Source organism: Camelus bactrianus, chromosome 16 (genome assembly GCF_048773025.1).
Source record: "Camelus bactrianus isolate YW-2024 breed Bactrian camel chromosome 16, ASM4877302v1, whole genome shotgun sequence".
Classification (NCBI taxonomy): domain Eukaryota; kingdom Metazoa; phylum Chordata; class Mammalia; order Artiodactyla; family Camelidae; genus Camelus; species Camelus bactrianus.
Genome location: NC_133554.1, coordinates 55,581,626 through 55,609,597, shown reverse-complemented (window position 1 = coordinate 55,609,597; position 27,972 = coordinate 55,581,626). Strand labels below are relative to the sequence as shown.

Below are 27,972 nucleotides of genomic sequence, written 5' to 3'. Positions count from 1 at the left end.
CACCCCACCCCCCACCCCGAAGTGATGTGTTCCTGGTACGAATGCCTTGCCCCCGCCCCCCACATTGCAGTCGGTCTGGGGGAGCATCTACTAAGAACAAAAAGGGGTGGCGCCTTGGGGTACGGCCAAGGCTTCCCCGGCATTTAGGTCACGTTCTCGTGTTTGGGATGGCTTCAAGTACGGGGAGTCCCTGCAAGGCCCTGACTTCCCGCCTCCGCGCGGGGGCCGGCTCTCCGCGGGCGCGTTCTTCCGCGGAATCCACGGGGCGCGCAGGGGGCCCCACCACAACCGGGCAGCGAACGGCGCTGCGCACCCCGTTCTAAACGTCGGCCGGCCGAGACCCGGCGCCAGGCGAGGGCAGTCCAAGGCTCGAGACCGAAGACTGGAGATCGGAGGTCAGACGGCAGAGGCTCGGGCGGTGCCCGGACGCCTCCCGGGAGACGGGTGCCGTTTCCCAGGGTCGAAGAGTGGGAAGCCCGGTGGCCGGGCGCTTCCTCTCCATCCTTCAGGCGGGCTCCAGGCCGTGACTGGTGCTCGGCGTGGCTGGACCCAGGGGCAGGGGGCGCCCCAGGACCTTACAGGGGCCCAGAAAAGCCCCAGAGGCGTGGCGAGCAGTGAGGGGCCCAGGACGGCCCCAAAGAGGGCACGATGCTGCCTGCGACGGCAGCCCCCTCGGTCTCCCTCCGGGAGCTGGCCGACCTTGCCATCGGCACCCCGGAGGTGGGCGCCGTCAACTTCACGGCCCTGCACACGCTCATCGTGGCCATGCTGAAGAACCTCAACCTGGAGAAAGTGCGGATCGACTTCCAGTCCCTGTTGCCGGAGCAGAGCAGCTCCTTGGAGTCCGCTGGGCCCCCAAGCAGCACTTCCAAGCTAGCTGTGCCCAAAGAGAGACGCAGGAGCAGTGTGGGCAGGGCGCAGCCGCAGGCGCTGGAGAGCCAGGTGAAGGACCTGGGTGGGCAGGTCCATGATCTCAGCCGGCAGCTCAAGACCATGGGGAGCCAGGTGCAGGCCATTGTGGCCCATGTGCAGCACCTCACCGGTCAGGCAGGCACGCTGGATGAGAACGCCCGGGACTGGCTGGAGGCGAAGGAGATGGCCTTGCTGATGCAGGGAAAGGCAAAAAAAGAGGCCACGAAAACCAGGAAGGACAGCCAGCCAGTCCCCCAGGTGGGCACGCGGGGCCTGGGTGGGCTGTCTGCCCCCTCCAGGCTGCTCTCTCCTGCCCCTGGAGCTGAGCCCCAAAGGTGCACCAGGGAGGAGGCGGGAGCAGGGAGGCATTGACCGCGGGGCCCACGGGGCCCATGCTCTACCTTGCAGGGCATGGAGCTGCTCCAAGAAGTCATGGAAGACATGAAAATCCTGAAGGAAGCCCAAAAAAAGGCGAAGGAGTTCCCCGAGTTGCAACCTGAGGTGAGGGTGGTGGGGATCCCACCTTGGGGAGGTGGGTAGCCCTCCCTCCCCTCCACAGCCTCCTTCCTCTGTCTCCGCCCCCTATCCCCATTTACACAGAGGCTCACCTGTCACTTGTCCGACACCCAAGCATCCTGAACCGACCCAGAGAGGGGCTGACAACTCAGAATAGTCTTTGAGCGAATTCCCTTCAAACTAGAATAAAGAAATAAGGTGGTGGGTGTTGAGAGACAGAGCTCAGTCCAGGAGGAGGGGGCTGGGATGGAGAGGGTTCTGAGTCACCACACCCATTCCCTCATCCACAGCCCGGGCAGGCAGCACCCCTCTCACTTGGATCTTTGTTTCCTCGGAGGGAGAAGCACAAATCCCTCAGCGTAAGCATTTTCCAACGCACAGGAGAGACCTGAAGCGTGTCAATTCCAGGAGCTACCAGGCAATGCTCCTGTTTCAGGCCCATAAGAGGCCCAAGTAGGGGATTAGAGCTGGAAAAAAAGGAGGAGCAATTAGGGAGAGGCTGAGAAGAGAGACTTGAGGGAGAAGAAAAGCTCAGAGGAGGCGGCGGCCAAGGCCCTGGAGGGGACCCTCACAGATCCCAGGTGCCCACCTCAACTCAGGTTTTTAGACCCTAGCAGGTCTCATTTTTGCTCTGGGACGCTTTTCTAGAGTGTAGTGTTTTTAAGTTAGGGGTTGTAGACTAAAAGCTTGTTTTACCTTTAGGTTCATAGATTCTGGAGGTTTGCAGAAGTTATGTAAGGAGCCACTTAAGTTTCCGCAATTCGCTTTGGGTTTTTTGAGGTACTTCTCTCTTTAAACAACACAGGCATTCAGACGCCTTGAAGTACCCAGTCATTTTTGTTCTTGAGAGTCAAGGTCAGCCTCATTCAGCAGTGCTGGGATGTCTCCCTAGTGGGCTGTAAGAAATGCATCCCAGGACCAAAGAAATGCTCCCGCTCCCATCCCTGCATCATCACTGCTCTCGGCATTCTGTTCCCCGGTACCACCTCAGCACCCTCCACTTCTCTTCCTCTTGTTGGCCAGAAAGAGAACGGGGAGTTGGGCTCACGAGCCTTCTCTTTGCCCTCTGCTCCTCTAAGATCCACGTACCCCCTTTCCTCTTCTCCCTTGTGTGTGTTCGTGTATGTGTAGGGGCCACAGGAGGGGCTGCTTTGATTCTCAATCTCTGAACTCTTTTTTCCAGAAAATGCTCCAACGGATTGACGAACTGGAGAAGATAACTAGAGACCAGGACGAACTCCTGGTAATTTCAGCTGGTTCTGTGGGAAAGGGCCCTCCGGAGGCGGGGGTCTAGGGGTGGGGGAGAATGGTTCCCCATAGCCTGACCATCTCTCTCAGGGCTCATCCAGACTCCCACCCCAGGTGTCTGCCTCCCTCCAGGGCAGGGTGTTATATGCCCTCTGCCTCTTGGGGTGCTGCCCCTGGAATGAGGGAAAATTCTTTCCATCCCTACCCAGTGGTCCATCCGGGGCTCACATGGGACAGGAAACCAGTCACCCAAGACTCACTGGTTACTTGAAGGACAGTGACTTCTTGAGGCTGTGGAAGGACCCACCCAATCCTAAACTGTTCCTAAATCTTCCTAGGATTAAACTAGGTGTGTGCTTATGTGTGTGTGTTGTGTGTTTGGTGTGTGTGTGTGTGTGTGTGTGCATGTGCATGTGTGTGGTCTATCACCATCAGGAATTAATCACTCGGAAGCTGAGTATGATGCCTGCTTCAGAAGATGCCACCATGGTCACCTGGGAAGAGCTGGAGCAGGCGATTACTGACGGCTGGAAGGGCTCACAAATGGTGAACAAAGTGGGCAGGGGCTGGCAGTAGTGGTCTTGGGGGGGGCCCCCGAACCTCTCCCTTTTATGGCTGCATAGTATTCCTTTATGTGGCTATTTGTCATCTATTTCACAAGTTTTCTATTAGGGATACTTTTAATATTTTTCTCCAATCTTGTAACAAACTATGCTTTGTAAGATAAATTCCTAGAAACAGAATGCACACCTGTGCTTTGGCTAGCATTTGCCAAATTGCCTTCCATGAGTGTGTTTCCAATTTGGACCCCCCCACCAGCAACGTAGGAGAGAGCTTGCTTCTCAATATCCCCACCGGCACTGTCTGTTGGCACTCACTTGTTTTCAGTTTGGCCAGTAGGTTAGATTGAAAACAGTATCTGAGTGTAGTTTTGATTGGCTTTCATAGCTTTTCAAAGTTCCTCAACAGTCTGTCCTGAAATGCACAAGTCCCTTCATTCTTAGTGGTCAGAGGTGACCAACCCTGGAAATAAAACCTCTTCAGGGAGCTTTTTGCTGACACTGACTTGTACACACCAGGTGCACGCTATTCTGTACACAGGTTAACTAAATAGTCTTCCAATCCCCAAGCGTCATTCATCTGAATAAAACAGGTATTTTTATTCAGGGCAAGGATCAGCTGCCCTTTTGGTGTTGACATTCCTCTTCCAGTGGCTTTGCGTATCTGGGTCACTCAAAAAAGGTTCACATGCATGTACAGACGCGCAGGCAGAAGAGAGCGAGCCCTTTGGCGCCACCAAGTGGCCATCTGGGGGCATGCCGTTATTATCTGGGTACTGACACCCTTAAGACCTATGCATAACGTAGACATCAGCACCTCTAGACATTTTCACTTCTCCAGAGACAGGGAAGTGTCAGGGTTCCGACAGTTTCTCATAATCATGAACATCCCCTGAAGCAGATGAGAATATATATAAGTAATTAAACAATTTTTGAGAAGCAGGACAGCAGGTAATGAAAATTTCAGCCCTTACACGGACCATAATGAAAGCAGCGGAGGGTCGCACTATCTCAAGTTGCAAAAATACAACACACTTGAGCCTCATTTGTGCGTGTGTGTTGGTGGTGGTAACTAAGGCAACTGTGAGGCGCACCGTCCGCCTGCATCATAAGTGAGAGCCAGGCTGGAAGGGGGGACAGTGAGTACAGGGGACTGGGGGAGTGGTGAGCACAGAGGAGTAAAATTCCATACTGGGAGAACCAGACGTGAGGATGGAGGCTGCATCTGTCCCTGGAGCAGCTACAGTTACAGGAGCTCAGAACTCGTGTGCAAGATGCCTGTCCCAGGACTTGAGCGTGTGAGAGGGTATGGACTGCTTGCTTCCAAGCACACGTTCTGGCGGCCGACGGGGCAGTTCCTCACACCTTTGTTCACACACCCAGGGATGCCGCTGCTGCTGCTCCCACTTCTCCTCCTCTTCCTCCCCCCGCCTCTTCCTTCTCCTCATCCTCCTCCTGGTACTTCTAATGGTCAGAAAGAATGAATGACTTCCTTAACCAGGAAGACCCAACCATTTTTCTAGGATTTCAAAGTGTTTGTTCTGTGAAACCATAGCTTTGGTTTTAGGCACTGTGCTAAAGTGAATAATGGTCCCCAAAGATAACCACGTTCTAATCCCAGTGGCCAGTGAGAATGCACCACCAGTGGGGTGGTTGCCAGCCTCACCTTGGCCAGGGAATCCCCTAACAATTGATGCTGGCCAGGGGATTTGGACCAAATTGCAGATGACATTTAAGATTATGATCACTGGAACTTGGATCCTGACTAAAAATGATTGTCACGGGGGTGCCGACACAGCCTCCAGTTAGCATTGAATATACCCAAACGAGAGGGCACTGGGGCCATGGCTAGCTGATTTATGGAGAAGCCTGAGTCTTTTCCCCCCATATTTAAAAATTGACTTTTTATGTTCATATTTTTTAAATAGACTTTGTTTTTTTAGAACAGTTTTGGATTCACAGCAAAACTGAGCAGAAGGTACAGAGATTTCTCATACACCCCCTGCCCCCCAACATGCACAGCCTCCCCCACTATCAATGTCCCCTACAAGAGCAGGACATTTGTTAGAGCTGATGAACCAGCAGGGACACATCATACCCCCCGAAGCCCATAGTTCACATTAAGGTCCACTCTGGCGCTGCGCAATCTATGGGTCTGGACAAATGTATAATCACGTGTGTCCGTCACTATGGTATCACACACAGTAGCTTCACAGCCCTAAAAAATCCTCTGGGCTCTGCCTCTTCATCCCTCCGTCCCTCCAACCCCTGGCAACCCCTGATCTTTTCAGTGTCTCCATAGTTTTGCCTTTTCCAGAATGTCATATTCTTGGAACCAAACAGCACGTAACCTTTTCCAGATTGACTTCTCACTTAGTAACATGCATTTAAGATTCCTCTGTGTCCTTTCATGACTTGATAGCTCATTTCTCTTCAGCGCCAAGTAATTGTCCATTGCCTGGATGCACCACAAATTGTTTATCCATTCACCCACTGAAGGACACCTTGGTTGCTTTCAAGTTTTGGCAGTTATGAATAAAGCTTCTGTAAACATTCACGTGCAGGTTTTGGGGCATAAATTTGCAATTCCTTTGGGTAAATACCAAGGACCATGATTGCTGGATTGTGGTAAGGGTATGTTTACTTTTTGTAAGAAACCTAAACTGTCTTTTGAAGTGGCTGTATCATTTTGCATTCCCATCCCATGGGAATGAATGAGAGTTCCTGTTGCTCCACATCCTTGCCAGCATTTGGTGTTGTCGGTGTTCCAGATTTTGGCCATTCTAATAAGCATGTAGTGGGATCCTGTTTTAATTCACATTTCCCGGGTGACATTCCTCATGTTGGTAATTTGTGTCTTTTCTCTTTTATTCCTGATCAGTTTGTCTAGAGGTTTATCAATTATATTGACCTACTTAAATGCCTAGCTTTTGGTTTCCTTGATTTTCTCTGATTTCTGTCCACTGCTTTCCACTTTCATCTTTACTGTTTCCTTCCTTCTGCTTGCTTAGGATTTAATTTGCTCTCCTTTTGCTAGTTGCTTAAGGGGCAAGCTGAGGCCATTGATATGACCTTCCTTTCTCCCAGGATTGGCATTCAGTGCTGTAAATACATCCCTAAGTATTGCTCCAACAGCATCCCACAAATTATGGTATATATTTCAAGATACTTTCTATGTCGCTTTTGATTTCTTTTTTAATCCATGATTTACTTAGAAGTCTGTTATTTTGTTTCTAAATATTTGGGGGGTTTCCAGGGATCTTTGTGTCACTGATTTTTAATTTAATTCCACTACAGTTAGAGAACATAATTTGTACAACTTGAATCCTTTTGAATTTATAGATGCATATTTTATGTCCCAACATATGGTCTATTGTGGTAAACATTTTGTGTGCAATTGAAAATGATGTGTCTTCTTAGGGTTAAGCTGTGTCTCCCCAACCCCAACCCAAAAGATGTTGAAGTTCTAACCCCCAGTACCTGTGAACATGACCTTATTTGGAAATAGAGTCTGCAGATGATTAAGATGAGGTCATTATGGTAGACTCTAATCCAGTATGACTGTGTCCTTATAAGAAGGGGAAATTTGGACAGAGAGACAGACAGACAGGGAGAAAACAATATGAAAGCATAGGAAGAATGCCATCTACAGGCCTGAGGCTACCAGAAGCTAGGAGAGAGCATGGGACAGATTCTCCTTCACAGCCTCAGGAGGAACCAACCCTACTGACACCTTGATTTCAGACTTTTAGCCTCCAGAACTGTGAGAGAATACACTTCTGTCATTTAAGTAACCCAGTTTGTGGTACTTTGTTATGGCAGCTCCAGAAAATTGATACAACATTCTTGCTGACTTCCTGCTTGCTTCTATCTATTATTGAGAGAAGGGTATTGAAATGTCTGACTATAATTGTGGTTTTATTCATGTCTCCTTGCAGTTCTATCAGGTTTTGCTTTACGTATTTTGAAAGCGCTGTTATTAGGTGCATAAACATTTAGGGTTGTTATGTCCTCTTGATGAATTGATTTCTTTATATTAGGAAATAAGCTTTTTAAATCCCTAGTAGTAATCTTAGTTCTGAAGTCTACTTTGTCCGATATTAGTATAGTGATTCCAGCTTTTTTTTTTCTTTCATAGGTTTGACCACAGTATATCTTTTTCCATTCTCTTTAGTTTTTACCAATTTATGTGTCTCTAAATAATGTGTGTTTATTATAAGCAGCATACAGTTGGGTCTTACTTATTTAACAAATCTGACAATCTCTGCCTTTTAATCAGGCTGTCTAGATTATTTACATTTAATACGATCATTGATATAGTTAGGGTTGAGTCTGCCATCTTGAGATTAGTGTTCTCTTTATCCCATCTTCTCCTTGTTCCTTTTTCCCTCTTTTTCTGCCTCTTTTGAATTATTTGAGGGTTTTTTTGTAAACTTCTTTTGTTGGTGTATTAGCTAAAACTCTTTGTTATTTTAGTGGTTACTTCAGGATTTATAAATTTATATATCTTTAGATTATCACAATTAGCCTTCCAGTGATATTAAACCACTTCACAAATAGTATAAGAATTTTACAATAATATACTTCCAGGTGCCTTTATTCCTGGGAGCAGCAAACTTTTCTGAAAGAGCCAGGTAAATATTTTAGGTTTTATGAGTGATGACGGTCTTTGTCACAAGTACTCAGCTCTGCTGTTATGATGTGAAGTCAACCAAGAACAATGCATAAATGAATGAGTGGATCTGCGTTCAGATAAAACTTATTAAAAACCAGTGATGGGCTGGATTTGGCTCAGGGGTGATAATTTGCCAACTCCTGCTTTATGCTACCGTTGCCATGCCTTTTACTTTTACATGTGTTATAAACCTGCAGTACATTGTTTTTATTTTTGCTTGGTCAGTTTCCTTTTAGAGAGATTTGAATAATAAGACAAGCATCTTATACATCTGTCCATGTCATTACCATTTCCAGTAATCTTCATTCCTTTGTGTAAATGCAGATTTCCATTGGTATCATTTTGTGTCTGCCTCAAGGATTTCATTTAACATTTCCTGTAGTGTGGGTCTGCTGTGCATGAATGATTTCAGCTTTCGTATGTCTGGGAACACTTTTATTTGCCCTCTGCTTTTGCTGACCTAGTTGGTTTATAGTGTAGTTCAAGTCTACTTCCTTGTTGGTCTTCTGCCTGTTTGTCCCGCCCCTTATTGACAGCGGGTACTGAAGTCTGCAGCTATTACTGTTGGAGTAGCTGTTTGTCCCTTTAAGTCTGGCAGGTTTTCTTCATGTATATTAGGGCTCTGTTGCTAGGTTCATATATATTTTTCAATTGTTAAGTCTTCCTAATGAGTTGATTCTTTCATCAGTATAAAACGTCTTTTGTCTCTAGTGATAATTTTGTCTTAACAGTCTAATTTGTCTGATTTCAGTACAGTCACTCCAGTCCTCTTTCAGTTGCTGTTTGCATGGTTATCTTTTTCTATCCTTTTACTTTCTACCTGTTTTTTCCCCTTAAATCAGGATGTCTCTCATAGACAGCATACAGTTGGATTATGTGTAGTTTCTTTCTTTCTTTCTTTCTTTCTTTCTTTCTTTCTTTCTTTCTTTCTTTCTTTCTTTCTTTCTTTCTTTCGCTTTTCATTTCATGTTTATTATCAGTGTTTTAATATAGAACATTTTGTAATGATTAGTGACATGTGGATACCAACATTTTTTTGAAACACCAAGTACCAATATTTTCTGGAAAATAATGATTTTTCCCAAAACAAAGTAACCATGTGTACCACAGTTTCAGGAGATGTTTACCATCAACACAATTCAACCAAACTACAAAAAAAGGGCAGGACTTAAAATCATGCATTTTATTTTATCACTTCATAAAACTTCTTTTCAACCTTCTACAAACTTTGCCAGTGTATGAAGACTCCTCAACAATTTTGTGATAACATAAACCACTACAAAAACCACTTGGGAAAAGTAAGGAGTTGTCTTTCAAATTCTGGCTTAAGATTTTTTTTCACCTGTTAAAAAAATATGGTGAGGGGTATATTGAGAGAGAGGGGTAGAGAAAAAGAAGCTTTCAGTTAGTTCATGGATCCAAAATGTCTTAAAATACTTCAGTAGTGTAAAGGGAAAATGTCAGGAGCAAGAATATACTATAAATTAGAGTCTTTCGGCAAGATGAACAGATGAGCAGTTCTGGTATCAATTACATCCAGAGGAGAGAAATCTTCTTGAAGAATGCCTGCTTATAAAATCTGTGTAAGATAGACTTAGCTATCTCCCATGACTCATCTTTTTTAAAACAATATTGTTTAAGTCCATGGCTTTCTAAATCTCATCCCCTCTGATGTGTTCCATGTTGGCTATTCTTTTACTTATTTAGTTTTGGTGTAGGGAGGGGAGGTGGTTATTGGGTCTATTTATTTATTAGTTTTTTTTTTTCCTTTTTTATTTTAATGGAGGAACTGGGAATTGAACCCAGGACCTCATGCATGCTAAGCCCGTGCTCTGCCATTTGAACTATACCCTCCCCCTGTAATGCTGGCTATTCTGTCTCTTATTCTTTAGCCTCCTTGAGGGTCTCCCAGCAGAATTATGTTCTTATCTTTTAGTTGATTGAAATATTCTGTCAAGTCACCATCATGTTTCTTAAAGTCATGAATTAGGTCTCCTTTAAGTCCTTTGAGTATACCCCCATTTTCATCAAAATCCATGAAGTTGGACACTACTTTGACATTTGGAGAATACACACCAGCTTGACAGATAACTTCCTTTAGTACATCACCGATACCAGCCGGAAATATGAACAGAGGAAGACTGTGGTTTGGGTGCTTATCGAAGACATTGTTAAATCTTTCCTTGAGTATAACATCACATTCTGCCTCAATTTCTTTAAGCTAAGCTTTTAGTAAAGCTGTGCGACGGCAAGCTACGTGATCCTTAGATTGCCATTCTACTACGTGAAGACATTTCTCTTCGACAGTAAGAACAGAATCTATTTCTACAGCATAATACTTTCTCTTTAGTTGCAGTAACTTTTTTCGACATTGTGATCTGTAGCCAGTTTCCAGGTGTCAATAACGTTATGACATGCTGGGCATCTTCCCTTCCTGGGAAAACCCACTTAGTGTCATATCAAAGTCTGTCATTGTCTGAAGTTCGCCAGCTCCTCCTGTGGTTAAGACCACACATAATTTCTGCTGCTCTTGTAGGGTTCTTTATATGAACTGAACTTTTCTGAAATTCTGATGATGACTCATCATTTCTTGGTTATCCCGTCTTCCTTAAGCTACTGTGAGTACCTCTGTTCTTGAATTTGTCCTAGAAGAGCAACACAGGTGGCAAGAAACATCCAGAGATGCAGGGATTGGATACAGCCGTGTCGATGATTTGGTCTTCTGCCCTGTCTTCCTCTTTAAGGTGAATATGTGCTGGGTCAGCACCACGGCTGCCACTGGGGTCACAGACACTGGCGCTCCCACTGTGCTCTCCTCCTTGGCTGCCCAGTCCATGGACGGAGCCCCATGTGCCTCCAGGCCCAGAGAGGAAACTTCAGGCCTCCTGGATCATGGTTTTAAATCCATTCTGCTGACCTCTGCCTTCCAATTGGAGTGTTTAATTACTGATCGAGTTTACATCTTCCATGTCACAATTTGGTTTCTAGATGCCTTCTCTTTTTTGTCCCTTTATTATCATCTTCTTTTGTGTTAAATACGTGTATGCTGGTGTACCATTTTAATTCCCTTGTATCTTTTACTGTATATTTTTTGAGTTTTCTTAGTGGTCCATAGCCGTGTTCAGTGTAGGGCTGATTATCCTCTAGTTCTAAGGCAGCATCTTTCTGAGTCCTCTGCCCCGAGTGATGAGTTTCTCCAAACGAGCTGGTAGAAACAGGCTCTGTTCCCAGCCCCATGAGAGTCTGGGCACTGTTCCCTCCAGCCTTGCAGATGGTTCTTTCCCCAGTCTGGGTAGTTTTCTCACACGTACATGTTGGTCATTTCTATGCTGAATACCCAAGGGAGACTCTCTGTGGGTCTGCTGAGTTGTCTCTGCGTGCTGCTCCTTTCTCCCTGATTCTCATCTTTGTGTCCCCCCACACAGGGAGCCTGCTGGGCCCTCCTCGAGTCCCCTCCCTGCACTACAGCCTGGGAACTGTCAGGTCAGGAAGCCGACACAACAGTAGAGCTGCCATATTTTGTCTCCCCTTCCTGCAGGGATTGCTAGCCTTCATTAGCTGGTACCCAGTGTCTAGAAAGCCACTGTTTCATAGTTGTTGCTTTTGGGTTGTTGTTGTTGTTGTTGTTACAGACAGGAGGGTAAATCCAATCCCAGTCCCAACTGGAACTGGCTGAATTCCAGCCCAATTACTCCATTTGGGCTGGAAATGGGAATAATGCATCTGTTTGGTTTTTTTTAAGAGATTCTTAGTTTTCTAATGTATGAATGTACCATAAATATGTCGGTCTCCTACTGATAATCAATTTTCATAAATAATGACGCAGACTCTGTCTTTCATATATATCCTTTTGTGAGAGTTCATACAGAAAATCCCCGTCTGTGGACTTTCTGGGTTTGTGCTTTATATTTCTCAACATATGGTTTACTTGCCCTGCAGGGTATACATCTACCATCAGCAATGGGTCATTGACGGGGTGGACTTTATATTTTCAACTTAAATTCCTCATGTCCTTTATTTGCAGACTCAGTGAGTGTTGGAGTGGATCACTTTTATTTTGTAGGTTTCCCCCTGTCTTTTATGAGGGAAATCACATATTATTATGCCATTTACAAATGTGCAGATTCTCAAAACTCTGGAGAACTATCCTTCAAGAATGTCCATGTCAGCCTTTGTGTGTCCAGTTTAGTTTGGCGGACAAGATGGCATTTTTTTCCAAGAGCTCTAAATCATCTTCGTCAGATACTCCAGATTCTCTTCCCTCCAACTCTTCTGATGAGTACTTTTTACTTATAGTTACTGATTTCTTTCCTCTTCCTCCACCAGGTCTCAGAGTCATCAAATGGACTTCCTAAGCACAAAGCACAGGCTTCCATAACATCAAATGATACAATTCCAAGTGGAGCCTTCACCAAGCATCCCAGTATTGACCAGACTATGGAGTCTGCCAGTGGTTTCAGCACAGATAAGACCTTATCAGGAACCAGCATCATAGAATACCCCTCTGATAGGGTTACTGGCAGGGAACGAAGCAGAGGTCCCTCTGCTACTGGGTCTCTTAGTAGAGATCAGCACTCAAGGGCCCGTGATGAAGCTGGCCTGGCCAAACCCCATCACCCCTCTGTGTCCCAATTCAGAGCAGAGTCAGATCATCGCGGGACTAGGGAGCAGGATGGCTTAGCACATCTGCGAAGAGAGGAACGAGAGGCACACCTTGGCCCATTTCATCAGGACGTATCCTCAGCCTCCTTGGCCAGAGATCGGCATCATCACTTGTACCTGGATCAGCACGGGCGAGCGTACGTTAGCCAGGGTCAGGTCTATGCCAGCCCAGAGCAGTATGGATTCGGACCACTTGGCGTGGATCAGCTTGCATCTCGACATCCTAGCATTTATCCACATGGGGTGGTACCCTTCAATGTGGGTCAGCTTGGAGTGGTGCCACCCAGAATGGATGAGCAGGAATTGGTACTACCTGGCACAGTTCAGAGTGATATAGTACCACCATTGGTCCCTGGCAGAGATCAGCAAGGATTAGAACTACCTAGTACAGATCAGCCTGGTACAGTCCCACTTCGCACATATAAGCCTGGTGTGATACTTCCTGGCACAGAACAACGTGGTCTGAAACAGCCTGGCATGGATGAGACTGGTATGGTACCACTTGGCATGGATGAGCATGGATATGTGCCTCTTGGCATCGATCAGCATGGATTTGTATTACAGCGCATGGATCAGCAAGGATTGGTGTCACCTGGTTTGATAAAAGTTGCTGCAGATCAGCAAGGTTTTGTACAGCCCAATTTGGAAACATCTGGCTTCATACAGCCTGGTGCAGGTCAGCCTGGTTTGGTGCAGCCTGGTGCAGGTCAGCCTGATTTTGTGCAGCCTGGTACAGGTCAGCCTGGTTTGTTGCATCCTGGTGCAGGTCAGCCTGGTTTGGTGCAACCTGGTGCGGGTCAGCCTGCTTTGGTGCAAGTTGGTGCAGGTCAGCCTGCTTTGGTGCAAGCCGGTGTAGGTCAGCCTGATTTTGTGCAGCCTGGTGCAGATCAGCCTGGTTTGGTGCAGCCTGGTGCAGATCGGCCTGGTTTGGTGCAGCCTGGTGTAGGTCAGCCTGGTTTGGTGCAACCAGGTGTAGATCAGCCTGGTTTGGTGAAGCCTGGTTTGGTGCAGCCTGGTGCAGGTCAGCCTGGTTTGGTGCAAGCTGGTGTAGGTCAGCCTGGTTTGGTGCAGCCTGGTGCAGGTCAGCCTGATTTTGTGCAGCCTGGTACAGGTCAGCCTGGTTTGTTGCAGCCTGGTGCAGGTCAGCCTGGTTTGGTGCAAGCTGGTGTAGGTCAGCCTGGTTTGGTGCAGCCTGGTGCAGGTCAGCCTGGTTTGGTGCTGCCTGGTGCAGGTCAGCCTGGAACGTATCAGCATGGTTTGGTGCAGTCTGGTGCGGGTCAGCCTGGTTTGGTGCAGCCTGGTGCAGGTCAGCCTGGTTTGGTGCTGCCTGGTGCAGGTCAGCCTGGTGCGGGTCAGCCTGGTTTGGTGCAGCCTGGTGCGGGTCAGCCTGGTTTGGTGCAGCCTGGTGCGGGTCAGCCTGGTTTGGTGCTGCCTGGTGCAGGTCAGCCTGGAACGTATCAGCATGGTTTGGTGCAGTCTGGTGTGGGTCAGCCTGGTTTGGTGCTGCCTGGTGCAGGTCAGCCTGGTTTGGTGCAGCCTGGTGCAGGTCAGCCTGGTTTGGTGCAGCCTGGTGTGGGTCAGCCTGGTTTGGTGCAGCCTGGTGCGGGTCAGCCTGGTTTGGTGCAGCCTGGTGTGGGTCAGCCTGGTTTGGTGCAGCCTGGTGCGGGTCAGCCTGGTTTGGTGCAGCCTGGTGCAGGTCAGCCTGGAACGTATCAGCATGGTTTGGTGCAGTCTGGTGCAGGTCAGCCTGGTTTGGTGCTGCCTGGTGCGGGTCAGCCTGGTTTGGTGCAGCCTGGAATGTATCAGCATGGTTTGGTGCAGCCTGGTGTAGATCAGCCTGGTTTGGTGCAGCCTGGTGCAGGTCAGCCTGGTTTGGTGCAACCTGGCGCAGGTCAGCCTGGTTTGGTGCAGCCTGGTGCAGGTCAGCCTGGTTTGGTGCAAGCTGGTGCAGGTCAGCCTGGTCTGGTGCAACCTGATGCAGGTCACGTGCAATCTGGAGTGGATCAGCATGATTTGTTACAGCCTGGTACAGGTCCACAGAGCTTTTTTCAACCTGGTGTATCTATGCCTAGCTTGCTTCCACCAGGTCTGGCACAGCCTAGTGCATATATGTCTAGTTTAGTGCAGCCTGGTGCCTATCCACGTGGTTTGGTCCAACCCGGTGCCTATCCACGTGGTTTCATGCAGCCTGGTATCGATCAGCGTGCTTGGGTTCAACCTGTAATAGAACAGCATTGGTTGAGGCAACCTGGTATAGATCAAGGCTTGACACCACTAGGCACAGAGCTTCATGGTTTTTCAACATCTCATGCAGATCGTCGAAGTTTTATATCACCATACCCATACCAGCATGGTATGCTACCTCCTGGCAGAGATCAGTATAGCCAGGTGTCACCACTCCTGTCAAAGAGTCAAGGCTTGGCATCACCAGCTAGAGACCAAGAGGGTTTGGTACCAACAGAGACTTACCGACAAGGTTTGATGCATCCTGACCCAGACCAGCCTGGCCCAGCACCGTCAAGCACAGGTGTGGGATCTGCACAGCAGGATCAGGGGCGTTTAGAAACATCTGCACCACATCAGCGTGGCCCAGGGTACCAGGGTATAGATCAGCATGTCCAGGTAGATTTGAATCCAGATCAAACATATGACTCAAGCAGACCTCCAGTTTCTGTTCAGACTTCCCCAACCCAGCAGGCCCCCTATCTCAGGAGCACACAGTCCCTTGACTATTTCCACCAAGGCTCATCAGATAGGAGTGATATTCAGAGTGAGAGACACGATTCACTGGATAAACTGGCTCCGAGCTTCCCCATGGCGGTGGAAACGTTTCGTCTGATGGGAGAGCTTATAGGCCTCTATATGGAGCTAAAGGAGAACATGAAGGATCTGGATGAGGAACAAGCCGGCCAAACCGACTTGGAGAAGATCCAGTACCTGCTGTCCCTGATGGGTGGGTGCCACGTGCCCGGAGGAGCGGCCATTGTCCTCCTTAGTTGATTTCGTCCTCGCCCCCTGGCCTTAGCTCCTGGCATCTGGGCCTCTGCCTGAGTCCCTGAAAACAGCACTTTCATTATTAGCCATTCTGGGTTCTCCCCAAGACTTCAGGGTCCAAAAGAAACAATTAAACCAGTAGGCGTGAAGGGGTCTTTGTCACTCTGGAGAGCAGCTGGGAAAATGTTGGGGCAGGGAAAACAGTCATATTGGGTTGGGCAGGGAGAGAGAATGTTGAAAAATTCAACTTAACCTTTGCACATTCACAACTCTAGCTCCAGAGAATAATAAGAGTTGGGTGAAAATTGAGGGTAAGTTGTCCCCTTGCCCTGGGGATTGGGAGACCACTGGAAATCTCACCCTTCTGATGCTAAGGCCACTGTTCTCCATAGTCAAGAAGACCATACCCGCTGACCTGCTGGAACAGCTGAAGACTTTAAAGACCTTGACCAAAGAAATTCAGCAGGAAAAAGCAAAAGTAAGGGAGGGTCTGCCTATTTGGCCTTTGAGTGCCAACAATCCCACTTTCCATTTGTATTTTGATGGATTACACAGCCCTTTCACTTACACTGTTATCTCACTGGATCTTTAAAATCCCCTCAGATGGGGAATGCACCTTAGGTGTCATCGTGTTCATTTCCTGGATCCAAAACCTAATATTCAAAGCTGTTCAAATTCAGTTGAGCCAACAAGGAGGCCCAAGCTCCTTTCATTACATGTGGCCATTTCCACTAAAACCCACTGTCACTGGAGTGGCCTTGGAGCCAAGTTTGTGGGACAGTCTGGGACCAGCAGTCACAGCGAGGCCCTGCTAGATCTCCAGTCATTCTCATAATGCCAGTTATCTATCTCTGTGGGATGGATGGATGGATGGATGTCAGGAAGGGGCCTTGGGTTTTGTCAGAGGATTGGATTAGGATTAGCCGGTGGGGCAAGGGGCTTGCTTGAGCTGCAGAGGTACCTTAAGAAAGCAGAGATTTCAAGCCTGCTTGACCCTCCTTTTCCATTGGGTTTGTAGTTGGACCGGATGAACAGAATCCTGGAAGGTGATGGGAAGCAAGAAATAGGGAAGGAGGTGAAAGCTGGCCAGCTGAGCCTGCAGCTGGGGATCCTCAGGTAAAACCCCCCTGCCAAGTGCAGCTGTGTCCCGGCATCCCATGTTCTCAGCCAAGTGGGTGACAGCAGCTTTTGGTTCACTCATCCCGGAACTGACCCCTGTCTTTGACCCGGATCGTGTCTGCCCCCCATGTTGTCCATAGCTAGCTCAAGTTGCCGGTGGAAGTTTCCCAGGTTCTGAAAACAGCTCAGCACCCGGGCTTGGAAGAGCCAAAAAAAAAAAAAAAAAAAAGCTCCTTAGACTCTGTCCCTAGTTGGAGGCTTCAGAGCATTTGCTAAAACCCCGAAGAGCCTAGGTCTCACCCTCTCAGGCCAGCACACTGGGCACCCACCTCCAGGACAGGCAGGGCCTTGGACTCCTTAGACAGAGCCTGCTGGAGGGGGGCGTGCAAGAGCCCCAGCCTCCATCCTCCATCCCTGACGGCCAGGGCGCTGCCCTGTGGGGCCCAGGCCCCTGGGCTGGTGGTGGGGCCCGACCAGCTCTCTTGCATGCAGGGTCACTGTGGCTGACATTGAGAAGGAGCTGGCAGAGCTGAGGGAGAGCCAAGAGCGGGGCAAGGTCAGCATGGAACATTCAGTCTCCGAAGCCTCCCTTTACCTGCAGGATCAGGTGAGGATTCCACACTCTTCAGCCATAGGGGCTGGGGCCTTCCTCAGAACTGGCTGTGGATGGTGGGCATACTTGACTCTTACTTGATACATAATTTGCAAATATTTTCTCCCATTCTCTGGGTTGTCTTTTCACTGCCTTGATAGTGTCTGCCTTTAAGTCTTGAGTGGTGCTATCCTTGGTCACCCCAGAATGTTCCCGGTGAGGAGTGTCTGGACGAGGAACAGCCCTCTGAGGGTTCGCAGAAGGGTCAGAGAGGAAAAGCTACTGGACCCAGAGGGGCCCACTCTTCAGAAGAGTGTAGGCTGTTCTGTGGCAAGAGTCTTGCTGAGCTCAGGCAAAAGGGAGCTTGGCTGAAAGTACATACAAGTACAGGAAATTGGGGAAAGTGGAATTTCCAGGCCAAGGGGGCAGTCTGGCCCGGGCCGCTAGCTGTCTGTCTGTCTGAGTCCTCTTTTGTGTTTATCTTTGCCTCTGTGTCCCTTTCCTTATCCAGCTCTCTCAAATACGCCCACATTCCTCTTCCCTTTTGCAATCTCTCAATCAGCTTTCTTTCTTTTTTTTTTTTTTAATTTTTCCCTTCCAGTTTTATTGAGACGTAATGGACATATGGCACTGTATACTTTTTGTAGGAGGGAAGGGGGTAATTAGGTTGTATTTCTTTATTTGTTTGAATGCAGGTACTGGGGTTTGAACCCAGGACCTCATGCTTACTAGGCGCACGCTCTACCACTGAGCTATGCCCTCCCCGCTCAGTCAGCTTTCTTATCTCTCACACACGGTCCTAAGTGGCTGTCCCAGTCCCTGCAGTGTCACACACTTCCAAGAAAGGGGGCCTGAAGTTGGCTCAGCCCCCCTCTCTGAGCCAGGAAACACATCACTTTGGCCAGTCCAGTGTCTGCCCAGGACTAATCATTTATGGGGATAAACAGGGACCATGGGATCCAGAAAAGAGCAGAAGGGCCAATGGAAGGAGTTTATTCTCACCCAGACCATGAGACCCATGCCCCCAGTGGTGGTAGTAGTAGCATTTATGACATGCTTTCCTTTTTATTAAAGTGCAGTTGATTTGCAATATTATATTAGTTTAAAGTGTACAACATAGTGATTCAATATTTGTATAGATTATACTCTATTTAAAGTTATTATAAAATAATGGCTATATTTCCCTGTGCTGTACAATACATCCTGTAGCTCACTAATTTTATATAAAGTAGTGCATACCTCATAATCCCCTACCCCTATAATGCCCCTCCTCCTTTCCCTCTCCCCACTGTTAACCACTGTGCCCTATACCTGTGAGTCTGTTTTGTTATATTCGCTGATTTGTTTTATTGTTTAGAGTCTGCCTATACGTGACAACATACAGCATTTGTCTTTCTCTGACTTATTTCACTAAGCATAATACCCTCTTGGTCCATTCACATTGTGGCAAATGGCAGAATTTCATTGTTTTTTATGGCTGAGTAATATTCCATTGCGTATATACACCCAATTTTCTTTATCCATTCATCTGTGGTTCGAAGCTTAGACTGCTTCCATGTCTTGGCTACTGTAAATAATGCTGCTGTGAACATTGGGGTGTATGTATCTTTTTGAATTAGTGTTTTCATTTTCTTCAGATTACACCCAGGAGTAGAATTGCTGGATGATAATTCTATTTTGAGTTTTTTGGGGAACCTCCATATTGTTTTCCATAATTCACATTTTACATTCCCACTAATAGCGTGCTAGGGTTCCCTCTTCTCTACAAACTTGTCGACATTTGTTATTTGTAGACTTTTTGATGATGGCTATTCTGACTGGTGTGAGGTGATATCTGACTGTGGTTTTGATTTACATTTCTCTAATAATTAGCAGTATTGAGCATCTTTTCACGTGCCTGTTGGCCATCTGTATATCTTCTTTAGAAAAATGTCTGTTCAGGTCTTCTGCCCATTTTTAAATCAGGTTGTTTGTGTTTTTGATATTGAATTGTATGAGCTGTTTATATATTTTGAGTATTTACCCCGGTCAGTCATATCATGGGCAAATATTTTCTCCCATTCAGTAGGTTGTCTTTTCTTTTTTGTCAATGGTTTCCTTTGCTGCACAAAAGCTTTTAAGTTTAATTAGGTCTCATTTGTTTATTTTTGCTTTTGTTTCCTTTGCCTTAGGAGACACATCCAAAAAAACCTATCGCTACGATTTATATCGAAATGTGTTCTGCCTATGTTTTCTTTGAGTTTTATGGTTTCTGATCTTACATTTAGGTCTTTAATCCATTTTTAAAGTTTTGTACATAATGTGAGAAAATCACTTTCTCTTATTGTTATTTACATGCTAGATGGGGACAGAGTGTGTGTGAACCCACCCCTCATGTCCCCACGGCCAGGAGCAGGGCCTGCATGTCATCAGGGTCCTCTAGGTCTTTATGGACTGACTAATGGACATCACCACTCTAGGATTTAGCTAGGGACGTTTCTCACGTGGCACGGATGGGCTGGCGGCTGGAGGAAGGTCCAGAAGCCTCCTTCCTGCAAGCGCTGATGTCAGCATTAGTACTACACTCCCTGGGGTTCTGTTTACCATTTAATGGGTGGACATCGAGGACCCTGATGGGCTGCATACCCCAAGAGGCACAGAGGCTGCGGTGACTGCCCGGATCATGGCTGGCCAGGGGCAGAAGGCACATGCTAGCGGTGACAGTGCGGACGCAGTGTGGCTGTGCCTTGCTCATTGCCCCACTCCTGCCCTCTTGCCTGCACAGTTAGACAAGCTCAGGGCGATCATCGAGAGCATGCTGACCTCGTCCTCCACACTGCTGTCTATGAGCATGGCCCCTCAAAAGGCCCCAACACTCCTGGCACCTGGCCAGATTGACCCTGAGGCCGCCTGCCCAGCCTGCAGCCTGGACCTGAGCCACCAGGTCAGCACGCTGGTGCAGCGCTACGAGCAGCTCCAGGACATGGTCAACAACCTGGTTGCCTCCCGACCCTCCAAGAAGTCCAAGCTGCAGAGCCAGGTGATGCCGCTCGCCTCCCATCTGCACAGCCGCTCACGGCCCGTGGATCGGGGAGCTGCTGGTGGAGTCCCCAGGGGTGGGGTGTTTGGGCCTCAGGGCCACTTTTCCACGGTGGAGCCCTTTCGTGACCACACAAAAGTGCCTGGTTTCTCCCTAGGGTCACAGCGAGGGCAGCCACAGAGCTGGCTCTGGGGACAGGGGACCAAGCGGAAGAGCTGGCTCCATGGGCAGGGACAGCACGGCTGCCTGAGGGCTGGCAGTGCCGTTCACGTGCTTCAGGGATGCTGGCCGAGCTTTAGAATTCATTGCCCCCAGCTTCCCACTGGTCTCGTGGACCTCATCCTGATTCCCCTCTAAAGGGTAGGCCTGAGTCCTGCCTCTGGGATTCCAGAATTCAGATTCAGCTCAGGGCAGGTGGGGAGACTGTAGCCCACACCCCAACTCCTAGGGGCCCTGGGGCAGCTCACCACTCCTGGGCCTCAGGACCACCTCTACGCATCACCCCTACTGGTGTACCAGGTCCCTCAAGTCTGGTCCATGGGGAGGTGTCCGGTTGGGTGGACTGGGGGAAGGGCAGAGAGCCTCTCCACTGTCACTGGGAAATTGTGGAGGCCCCTGAGGAGAGCCAGGATGTGGTCCAAAGTTGGCCTGTCTGCCGGGTGATGCTTTAAGGGCTGACTTTCCAGGGGCAACAACACCCCTGAGAGTGCCCTAGGGAGCCTGCCTTTGTCCTTCCTGCCACAGGATGAAGAGCTGCTGGGCCACATCCAGAGCGCCATCCTGCAGGTGCAGGGCGACTGTGAGAAACTCACTGTCACCACCAGCAGCCTCATCAAGGACCATCAGCAGAAGCAGAAGGACATTGACGTGAGGCCTGGCAGGGCAGCAGGGGCAAGGCTGAGGCACGCCCCCAGGTCCTTGCTCCTCATCCTCTGCTCCCTCGGCCCCCCAGGTGTTGTACCAGGGTCTGGAGAAGCTGGAGAGGGAGAAGGCCAACCGGGAACACCTGGAGATGGAGATTGACATGGTAAGGCCAGGCCTGAGAAGCCACCTGTGTCCCAGGGAGGTCTCACTGCTCATTCTTCAAGAGGCCAGGAGAGGAGGGGAGCCCAAGGAGGATGTGTGCCCAGTGTCGGGGTTGCCACTGTGGGGAGTGGGGTCCCTCCGTGACTCTCTCCCATCCCGTGGGGGCGCCTCGTCCTCTCTCCGGGCAGAAAGCCGACAAGAGTGCCCTGGCAGCCAAAGTGAGCCGTGTCCAGTTTGATGCCACCACGGAGCAGCTGAACCACATGATGCAGGGGCTGGTGGCCAAGATGAGCGGGCAGGAGCAGGACTGGCAGAAGATGCTGGACAAGCTCCTGGGGGAGATGGACAGCAAGGTGAGGACCAGGAGGAGCCTCCAGGGCCCCCTGGGTTGGGACAACACCACCTCCTCCAGGTCCTGCAGACCCCCACCTGCTTTCTCAGAGCTTCCCCGGTCCCTGGTCCCCTCCTGCAGCTGGACCGCCTGGAGCTGGACCCAGTGAAGCAGGCACTGGAGGATCGGTGGAAGTCATTGCGACAGCAGCTCAAAGAGCGCTCTCCACTCTACCAGGCAGACGAGGCAGCTGCCATGAGGAGGTGAGGCCCAGACGGGGTGAGGGCAGGCAATGGGCGGTGGGCGGGAGGGTCCCCAGAAGAGCAGCTCCGGCCAGGACGTGGTTTGCTCCCAAAGAATGGCTGATCCTGCCTCAGACTGTCCCACAGGAGGAGTTTTAGAGCCTGAAAAGTCTTCAAGCTCAGGCCAGATCAAACTACAGTGGAGAGAGGGAAGGGAGGGAGGCGGAAGGTTCTCTGGGCACAGCTGGGGGGGGGGGGGGGATCACAGTTCCCAGAGCTGAGGGCACTCCCCGGGGCCTGGCAGCTTGAGTCCCAGGATTTCCATTTGTGGCCGCCAGAGGGCCCCTAAGGCTTATGCAGCACATCTCTGGGGGCTCTTGGGAACCCTGCTAGCTTTGGGGTTGGACAGGTCGGTGCTGGATGTGTGCCCAGAAGCTGTGTGTCTAGGAGCTGGTGAGTTTCTGGGGAACAGGGCCCAGATCTGCCTCTGGTGGCCTGGAGCCTGTCACCTTGGGCACTGAGTGCCCAGCCTGCCTGGCCTGCAGAACACCAAGCCCCCTGGGTTCTCCATCTCTCCCATTCCTGATCCTCTGGGCAGGGCACTCACCCTCTGAGTGTATCCCCTCCCTCACAGGCAGCTCTTGGCGCATTTCCACTGCCTCTCATGTGACCGTCCCCTGGAGACACCTGTGACTGGACAGTGAGTGACCCCAGCTGGTGGCGGTAATGGGAGAGGGCACAGCAGGGCTGCACCTCCTCTAGTCCCTGCCTGCCTCCAACTCCTGTCCTCTCCTCTTTCACGAGTCCACTCCACTCCGTCTGCCGGGCCTGCTCCTGCCCCTCGTCCTTCGGTCCCAGGTGGAAAGGCTCCGTGGGCAGGTGGAGTGTGGGGAGTGGGTGGTGGGCTTGGACAACGGGGTCTCTCACATTCCAACCCTCCCTTCTCCCTGGCCATGCCCAGAGCCATCCCCGTGACTCCCGTGGGCCCAGGCCTGCCGGGGCACCGCTCCGTCCGCCCCTACACGGTCTTTGAATTGGAGCAGGTCCGGCAGCAGAGCCGCAGGTATGGGCAGGGGCATCCTGTGCAGGGCTTCACAGGGGAGGGGTCTGGAGGGCCAGAGCAGGGGCATCTCCTCCCGGCTGGGAGGGCTGCTAGGGCGCTTTCTGAAGGAGCTCCCAGGAGAAGAAGAGTGCAGCCCTGGTCACACCTGCCTTTGGGTCCCTGCTGGGGGTCCTGGTGGGACATTGCCTCTGAGACCCCCCTTTCCCTGCTCATATCCAGGCATGGCAGGAAGGGAGAGGGGGTAGCTCGATAGTTGAATAGGGGGTTGTGTTTCATGCTCCCTGGGACTCCTGCCCTCCTCCCTGCAGCCCTTCCACCTCCTAAGGATGGAGTTTAGCGTAAAGGACAGTTTTCAAACTGTGCTTAGAGCCCCAGGGGTGCCAGGGGTGCGGGGCCTGGGTGCGGGGCCGATCTCAGCCCTCCCGCCCCAGTGGTAGCTGGAGGAGCTGGGCTTCTCTCCATCCAGCTCTCCTGAACGTTCCCAGCTCAGGAGCCTTCCTCAGCAAAAAGTCTGGCCCTGGTCCCTGGGGTTCTGCCCCTACAGGGTCCTGCTGGAAGGCGAGGACAGAGGGGGCCGGGTTCTGTTGAGCCTGGGCTCACCCCTCCCCTGGGCCCGCAGCCTGAAGCTGGGCAGCGCCGCCTTCCCCCGGGGTGACCTGGCGCAGATGGAGCGGAGCGTGGGGCGCCTGCACAGCATGCACTCCAAGATGCTCACGGACATTGAGAAGGTGCAGATACACTTTGGGGGCTCGGTCAAGGCCAGCAGCCAGATGATCCGAGAGCTGCTGCAGGCCCAGTGCCTCAGATCCCCCTGCTACAGACGGTGGGTGGCCGGGCCGGGCCCGGGAGAGCCTGACACAGGTTGTGCGTGTGTGTGTGTGTGAGTGAGTGTGAGGGAGAGTATGTGAGTGTGTATGTACTTGAGAATGTGTGTGAGAGTATGTGAACGTGTGAATACATGTCTTGCAATGTGTCTTTGTGCGGGAATGTGTGTGACTGTGTGTGTGTGAACACATGTGAGAAAGTGTGTGAGTGCGTGTGGCCCTCAGGATGGCCCTGCTGGGAGGCCGCCCTGCTCGCTGCCCTCTGCCCTCTGCCCCGTCCTCGCTCCAACCATGGACCCCGAGACCCTAGAGAGAGCCACCCTCTTCCCAGGGCTGTCCCAGGTCACACCTGCTCCTGGTGACTCTGCCATCTTTGTCACAGGCAGCCAGATATGGCCGATCACACCTACTCGCCAGTGTCCCGGCACTGCGGGGGCAGCCACACGCTCACCTACCCCTACCGCCGCAGCCGCCTACAGCACCCACTGCAGGGCCTGTACCCCCCGGAGGAGGTCCAGATCGCCATGAAGGTCAGGGCGCTGCCTGAGGGTGGCGAGGGAGGGAGCCCTGACATGACCATAGACACTCAGGTGGCTCTGGGAAAACCACTAGAAGTCACCTTCTCGGCCCTCGGCCCTGGGTCAGTTTCTTAACCAGACCCAGTTAAAGCCTCAAGTTCTTACGCTTTCCTGGGAAGAAGAATGCCACCCCAGCCACCCGCCCACCTGGCGTTACTGACTTCTGGCACTGCGGGCCCCCTTCACCCATCACTTGGCCCTGGTGCCCCCTAGAGCTCCCTCAATGGTTCTGAGCACTGTTTGGTGTCAGTGCCAAGGCAGGATGGGAGGGAAACTGAGTACCACATGGTAACGGATACCTGCCCACCTCCACAGCACGACGAGGTGGATATCTTGGGCCTGGATGGACATATTTACAAGGGACGGATGGATACAAGGTTGCCAGGCATCCTCAGCAAAGAGAGTGAGTGTCCAGCTGGCCCAGAGGCCCCTCAGCGTACTTGCTTGGGTCTCACAGGGGCTGTCCAGCTCCTGGAGGCCCAGGCACTTCTTGGGGCCACCTGATCCTGGCTGCCTTTTCTTCTAATTCCCTGACTCCAAATGTTCTGGTTTCCAGAAGCCCCCAGGTCCATGTTTGCAGGTGCAGGTGCAGGTGCAGGCGGGGAACAGCTGTCCAGTCGCAGCCAATTTGCTGGGATGTCATGGCCCCATCTTTTCTTGCCAGCCTTCGCCCTCAGGCTGCCACCCTGGTTTTCCTGCCTAAGCCTCTGTTCCCAGCATCACCGAGGCCAAGTCCTCCCCGTTCTTCCAAACTAAAACTGCCCTCTCGTGAGCCCTGCATCCACGTAGTGAATGTTCCCTCCGGGCAGCTGTACCTGAATTGTGCCATTGATCACTTCCCACCGGCTCTGAAAGCATATGTGCACCTTTCTATTGCCTGCCCTCCCAACCTGTAAACCCGGGGTCAGAACTCACCCAGCACCTGGCACAGCCTCGTGTGTGTGTGGGCGGGACTCCAAGTGAGTGGGTGGATGGATAGATGGACAAACATATGAGTGAAGGAAGGGCTTCTAAGGGGTAGATCCAGGAACTCAGACAGAGAAGGATGCCAGCTGAGGCCAGCCGTGACCAGCAGCCCTCTCCCCACCCCCATGGGTCCCCACAGAGCTCCCAGAACCAACCCTCCCCTCCGCTGTCTCCTGGCAGACTCAGGAATTACAAAGCACAAGGCCAAGCAGTCCCGGCCCCATGTCCGCCAGCAGCGGTCCCTCAGTGACAGCAGTCATCTGCCCTCCCGGCCTCAGAGCGCTCAGATGCTGGCTGGCAACAACTCAGGTAGCTCCTCTCTGGCTGGAGGGTCCCTCTGGTGGCTCCGCCACTGCCCCCAGCCTTTCCTCCTTGGCCCGCCCGGCCCCTTTCCTGCCCGTGGCTGGTGTAAACCTTTATTTCCCTGGAGAGAGGAAGGCCTGGGAGCTGAGGGGTGGGATGGAAGGGAGGACAGAAAACCCACCATTACCGAAGGCTTGACAGGTGCCCGGTCTGTGAGGCTGATGCTCTGAGTGCCCATGTTTCACAGAAGGGGAAATAGGGGCAGGGCTGCTGCCCAAGCTCTGGCTCCAGGCCCAAGTCCTCCTCTTGCTCACGTGCTCCGGCTCTCCTGGAGTCCCCGCTCTCCCCAGAGGGGCTAAATCCTGCTTGAAAGTCAGGGGGTAAAGGCCCCCCTCGGGTACAGCCGCAGGTGGACGCCAGAGAGGGACACTGGCCTGCAGCCAGGAGGCTGCATCACTTCTGGATGACTCTGAGCACATCTCCCCCTTCTCTAGACCAATTTCCTCATCTGTCTATAAAGGGATGGTGGATTAGTGCCGCTCAGAGTTAGGCCCCACGAGAGTGTAAGAAAGGTGCTGACTTTCTTCCCATAGAACATTTTATACCCACAGTGCTTTGCAGATGCTTGTAGGAGGTGCAGGAGCCCCCAGCTCCTGCCCAGGCTAATAGCCCCAGGCGCTCTTTACCATCCCTTCCAGTTCCAGCACTCAGCAGGCGCCTGGCCGTCACGCTGCCTCGCCTTTAGTGAGGGTCCCTCACCAGCCAGGCCCTGCTGAGGAACTTTACACATATGAACCAATTTTAATACGCACACACATTAAAAGGGAGGGCTGAGAAAGCTGGGGCACAGAGAGGTCAAAGTACTTGCCCAAGGTCACACAGCAAGGAATTCAAAGCCAAGTCACCTGGCCCCAGAGCCAGGGCTGGTGACAGAGGGGAGACAGCATCCAGCAATGGACAGACAGCACAGGTGTGTGGCTCTGGCTCCCAGAACTGTTTCCTTAGGGGTACTTAGCTTTTTTCTCCCCAGTCCTATACTGTCTACTCCAAAGGCACTTACAATATTCTGGGAGCAGGAGAGAGAGGGTGGGTAGTCTTAGGGAAAATGCCTGCACCTATTTGTGTTAATACTGCCTAAATAGTCCCTGTATTAATAGAGGGAACGTTACTAAAGAGGCAGGCTCTTGGCCCCTGATGTAGGCTTGTTTATTTTTAACTCAGATACAAAAGCACTTTGCTTAGGGGGCTTGTAGGAGGGCTTGCCCCACTCCAGCATGAAGCCCCGGCTCAGCCTGGCTGCTCACAACTTCCCTGGGCTTTGGACAAGCTGGGGTGGGCGCGGGGAAGGGGGAGCAGCGCCATCTCAGCCCCTCCTGTCTCGCAGCTCCTCCTCAGCAGCGGAAAGACAGGCCCGTCTCCTCCGAGGGGCGCCTCTCCCAGCCGAACATGGCCCTCCTGCCCAGCCCCAGCGAGAAGGCAGACCTGCCGGCAGGGCTGGAGATGCACCTGGACGTGCCTCCCGGGGAGGGGCTCGAGGAGCCCACCCGGGGGCCGCGGTCTTCCACTACTCACCTGGCGGAGCTATAAATAAATGTTTAGGAAGCAGCTGGGGCGGTGAGGCTTCTCTGGTCCCGGCACAGGAAGGTGGAGTGGGAGGGAGGGGCCGCTTCAGGTCAGGCCTGCGGACCTCTTATAGCCTGAGGATTAGACCACTGCCCCCAAACAGATGAAGTTGTGCTCGGAGGGTGCGGGGGGCTTCGAGGGACGAGGAGGCAGCACAGGCCAGACCCCAGGCTCCAGGGACCAGCAGGCCGGTGAGGGGTCTGACCTCGACTGGACCGGGTTCTGTGGCCTTCTCTGGCTCCAGCCCCGTCTTGCGTCTGGGGAGGCTGGCCTAGAGGGTGGCCCCGCTGACTGGGGCACACTGGAGAGACTGAGATGCATGATGTCTGAGCTCCTGGCTGGACCCTGGAGTGAAGGTAAGGGGGGAGGCTTGCCCGCTCCTGGCTGGGGGCAGTGGCCAGCTCCTGGCCCGGCATGCCTGGGAAGAGCGGTGGCACCAGCACCAGGAAGGTTCCTGCTTGCCGTCCCCTGTGGCTCACCCTCGAGAGGCTGCTGCAGACGCCAGGGGGGCTCGGACCCCGGGGCCGCCAGGGCTCAGCCGCACCGGTTCCCCTCCCCAGGAATATAGAGCGTAAGTGTGTCGGCATCAGCCCCACAACCTGGAGGCCCAGCCCTGGTCCTGCTCCAGCCCGTCCGACTCCATTTGCGTGACTCGTTGCCCTTCAAAAGGGCAAGGGGGCTCACTGCTGTCCCCCAAGTCAACTGTAAGGGATGTGCCC

General features: G+C 51.4%; 1 protein-coding gene and 1 pseudogene across 1 annotated transcript; one reads left to right on the top strand and one right to left on the bottom strand.

Moving 5' to 3' along the window:
• The first annotated feature begins 38 nt into the window (after positions 1–38).
• On the top strand, positions 39–27,217 carry QRICH2 (glutamine rich 2). The gene is made up of 20 exons (XM_074342213.1): positions 39–1,170; positions 1,321–1,413; positions 2,612–2,671; positions 3,112–3,231; positions 12,208–15,526; positions 15,960–16,045; positions 16,586–16,683; positions 17,179–17,293; positions 20,043–20,297; positions 21,042–21,164; positions 21,250–21,324; positions 21,512–21,676; positions 21,796–21,917; positions 22,531–22,596; positions 22,858–22,959; positions 23,579–23,782; positions 24,166–24,313; positions 24,677–24,764; positions 25,508–25,636; positions 27,015–27,217. The coding sequence occupies exons 1-20, from the start codon at positions 649–651 to the stop codon at positions 27,215–27,217; spliced, it is 6,093 nt and encodes a 2,030-aa protein (XP_074198314.1). The 5' UTR covers positions 39–648.
• LOC141573664 (cytosolic 5'-nucleotidase 3A pseudogene) lies at positions 7,730–12,316 on the bottom strand (annotated as a pseudogene).
• Positions 27,218–27,972: the final 755 nt, after the last annotated feature.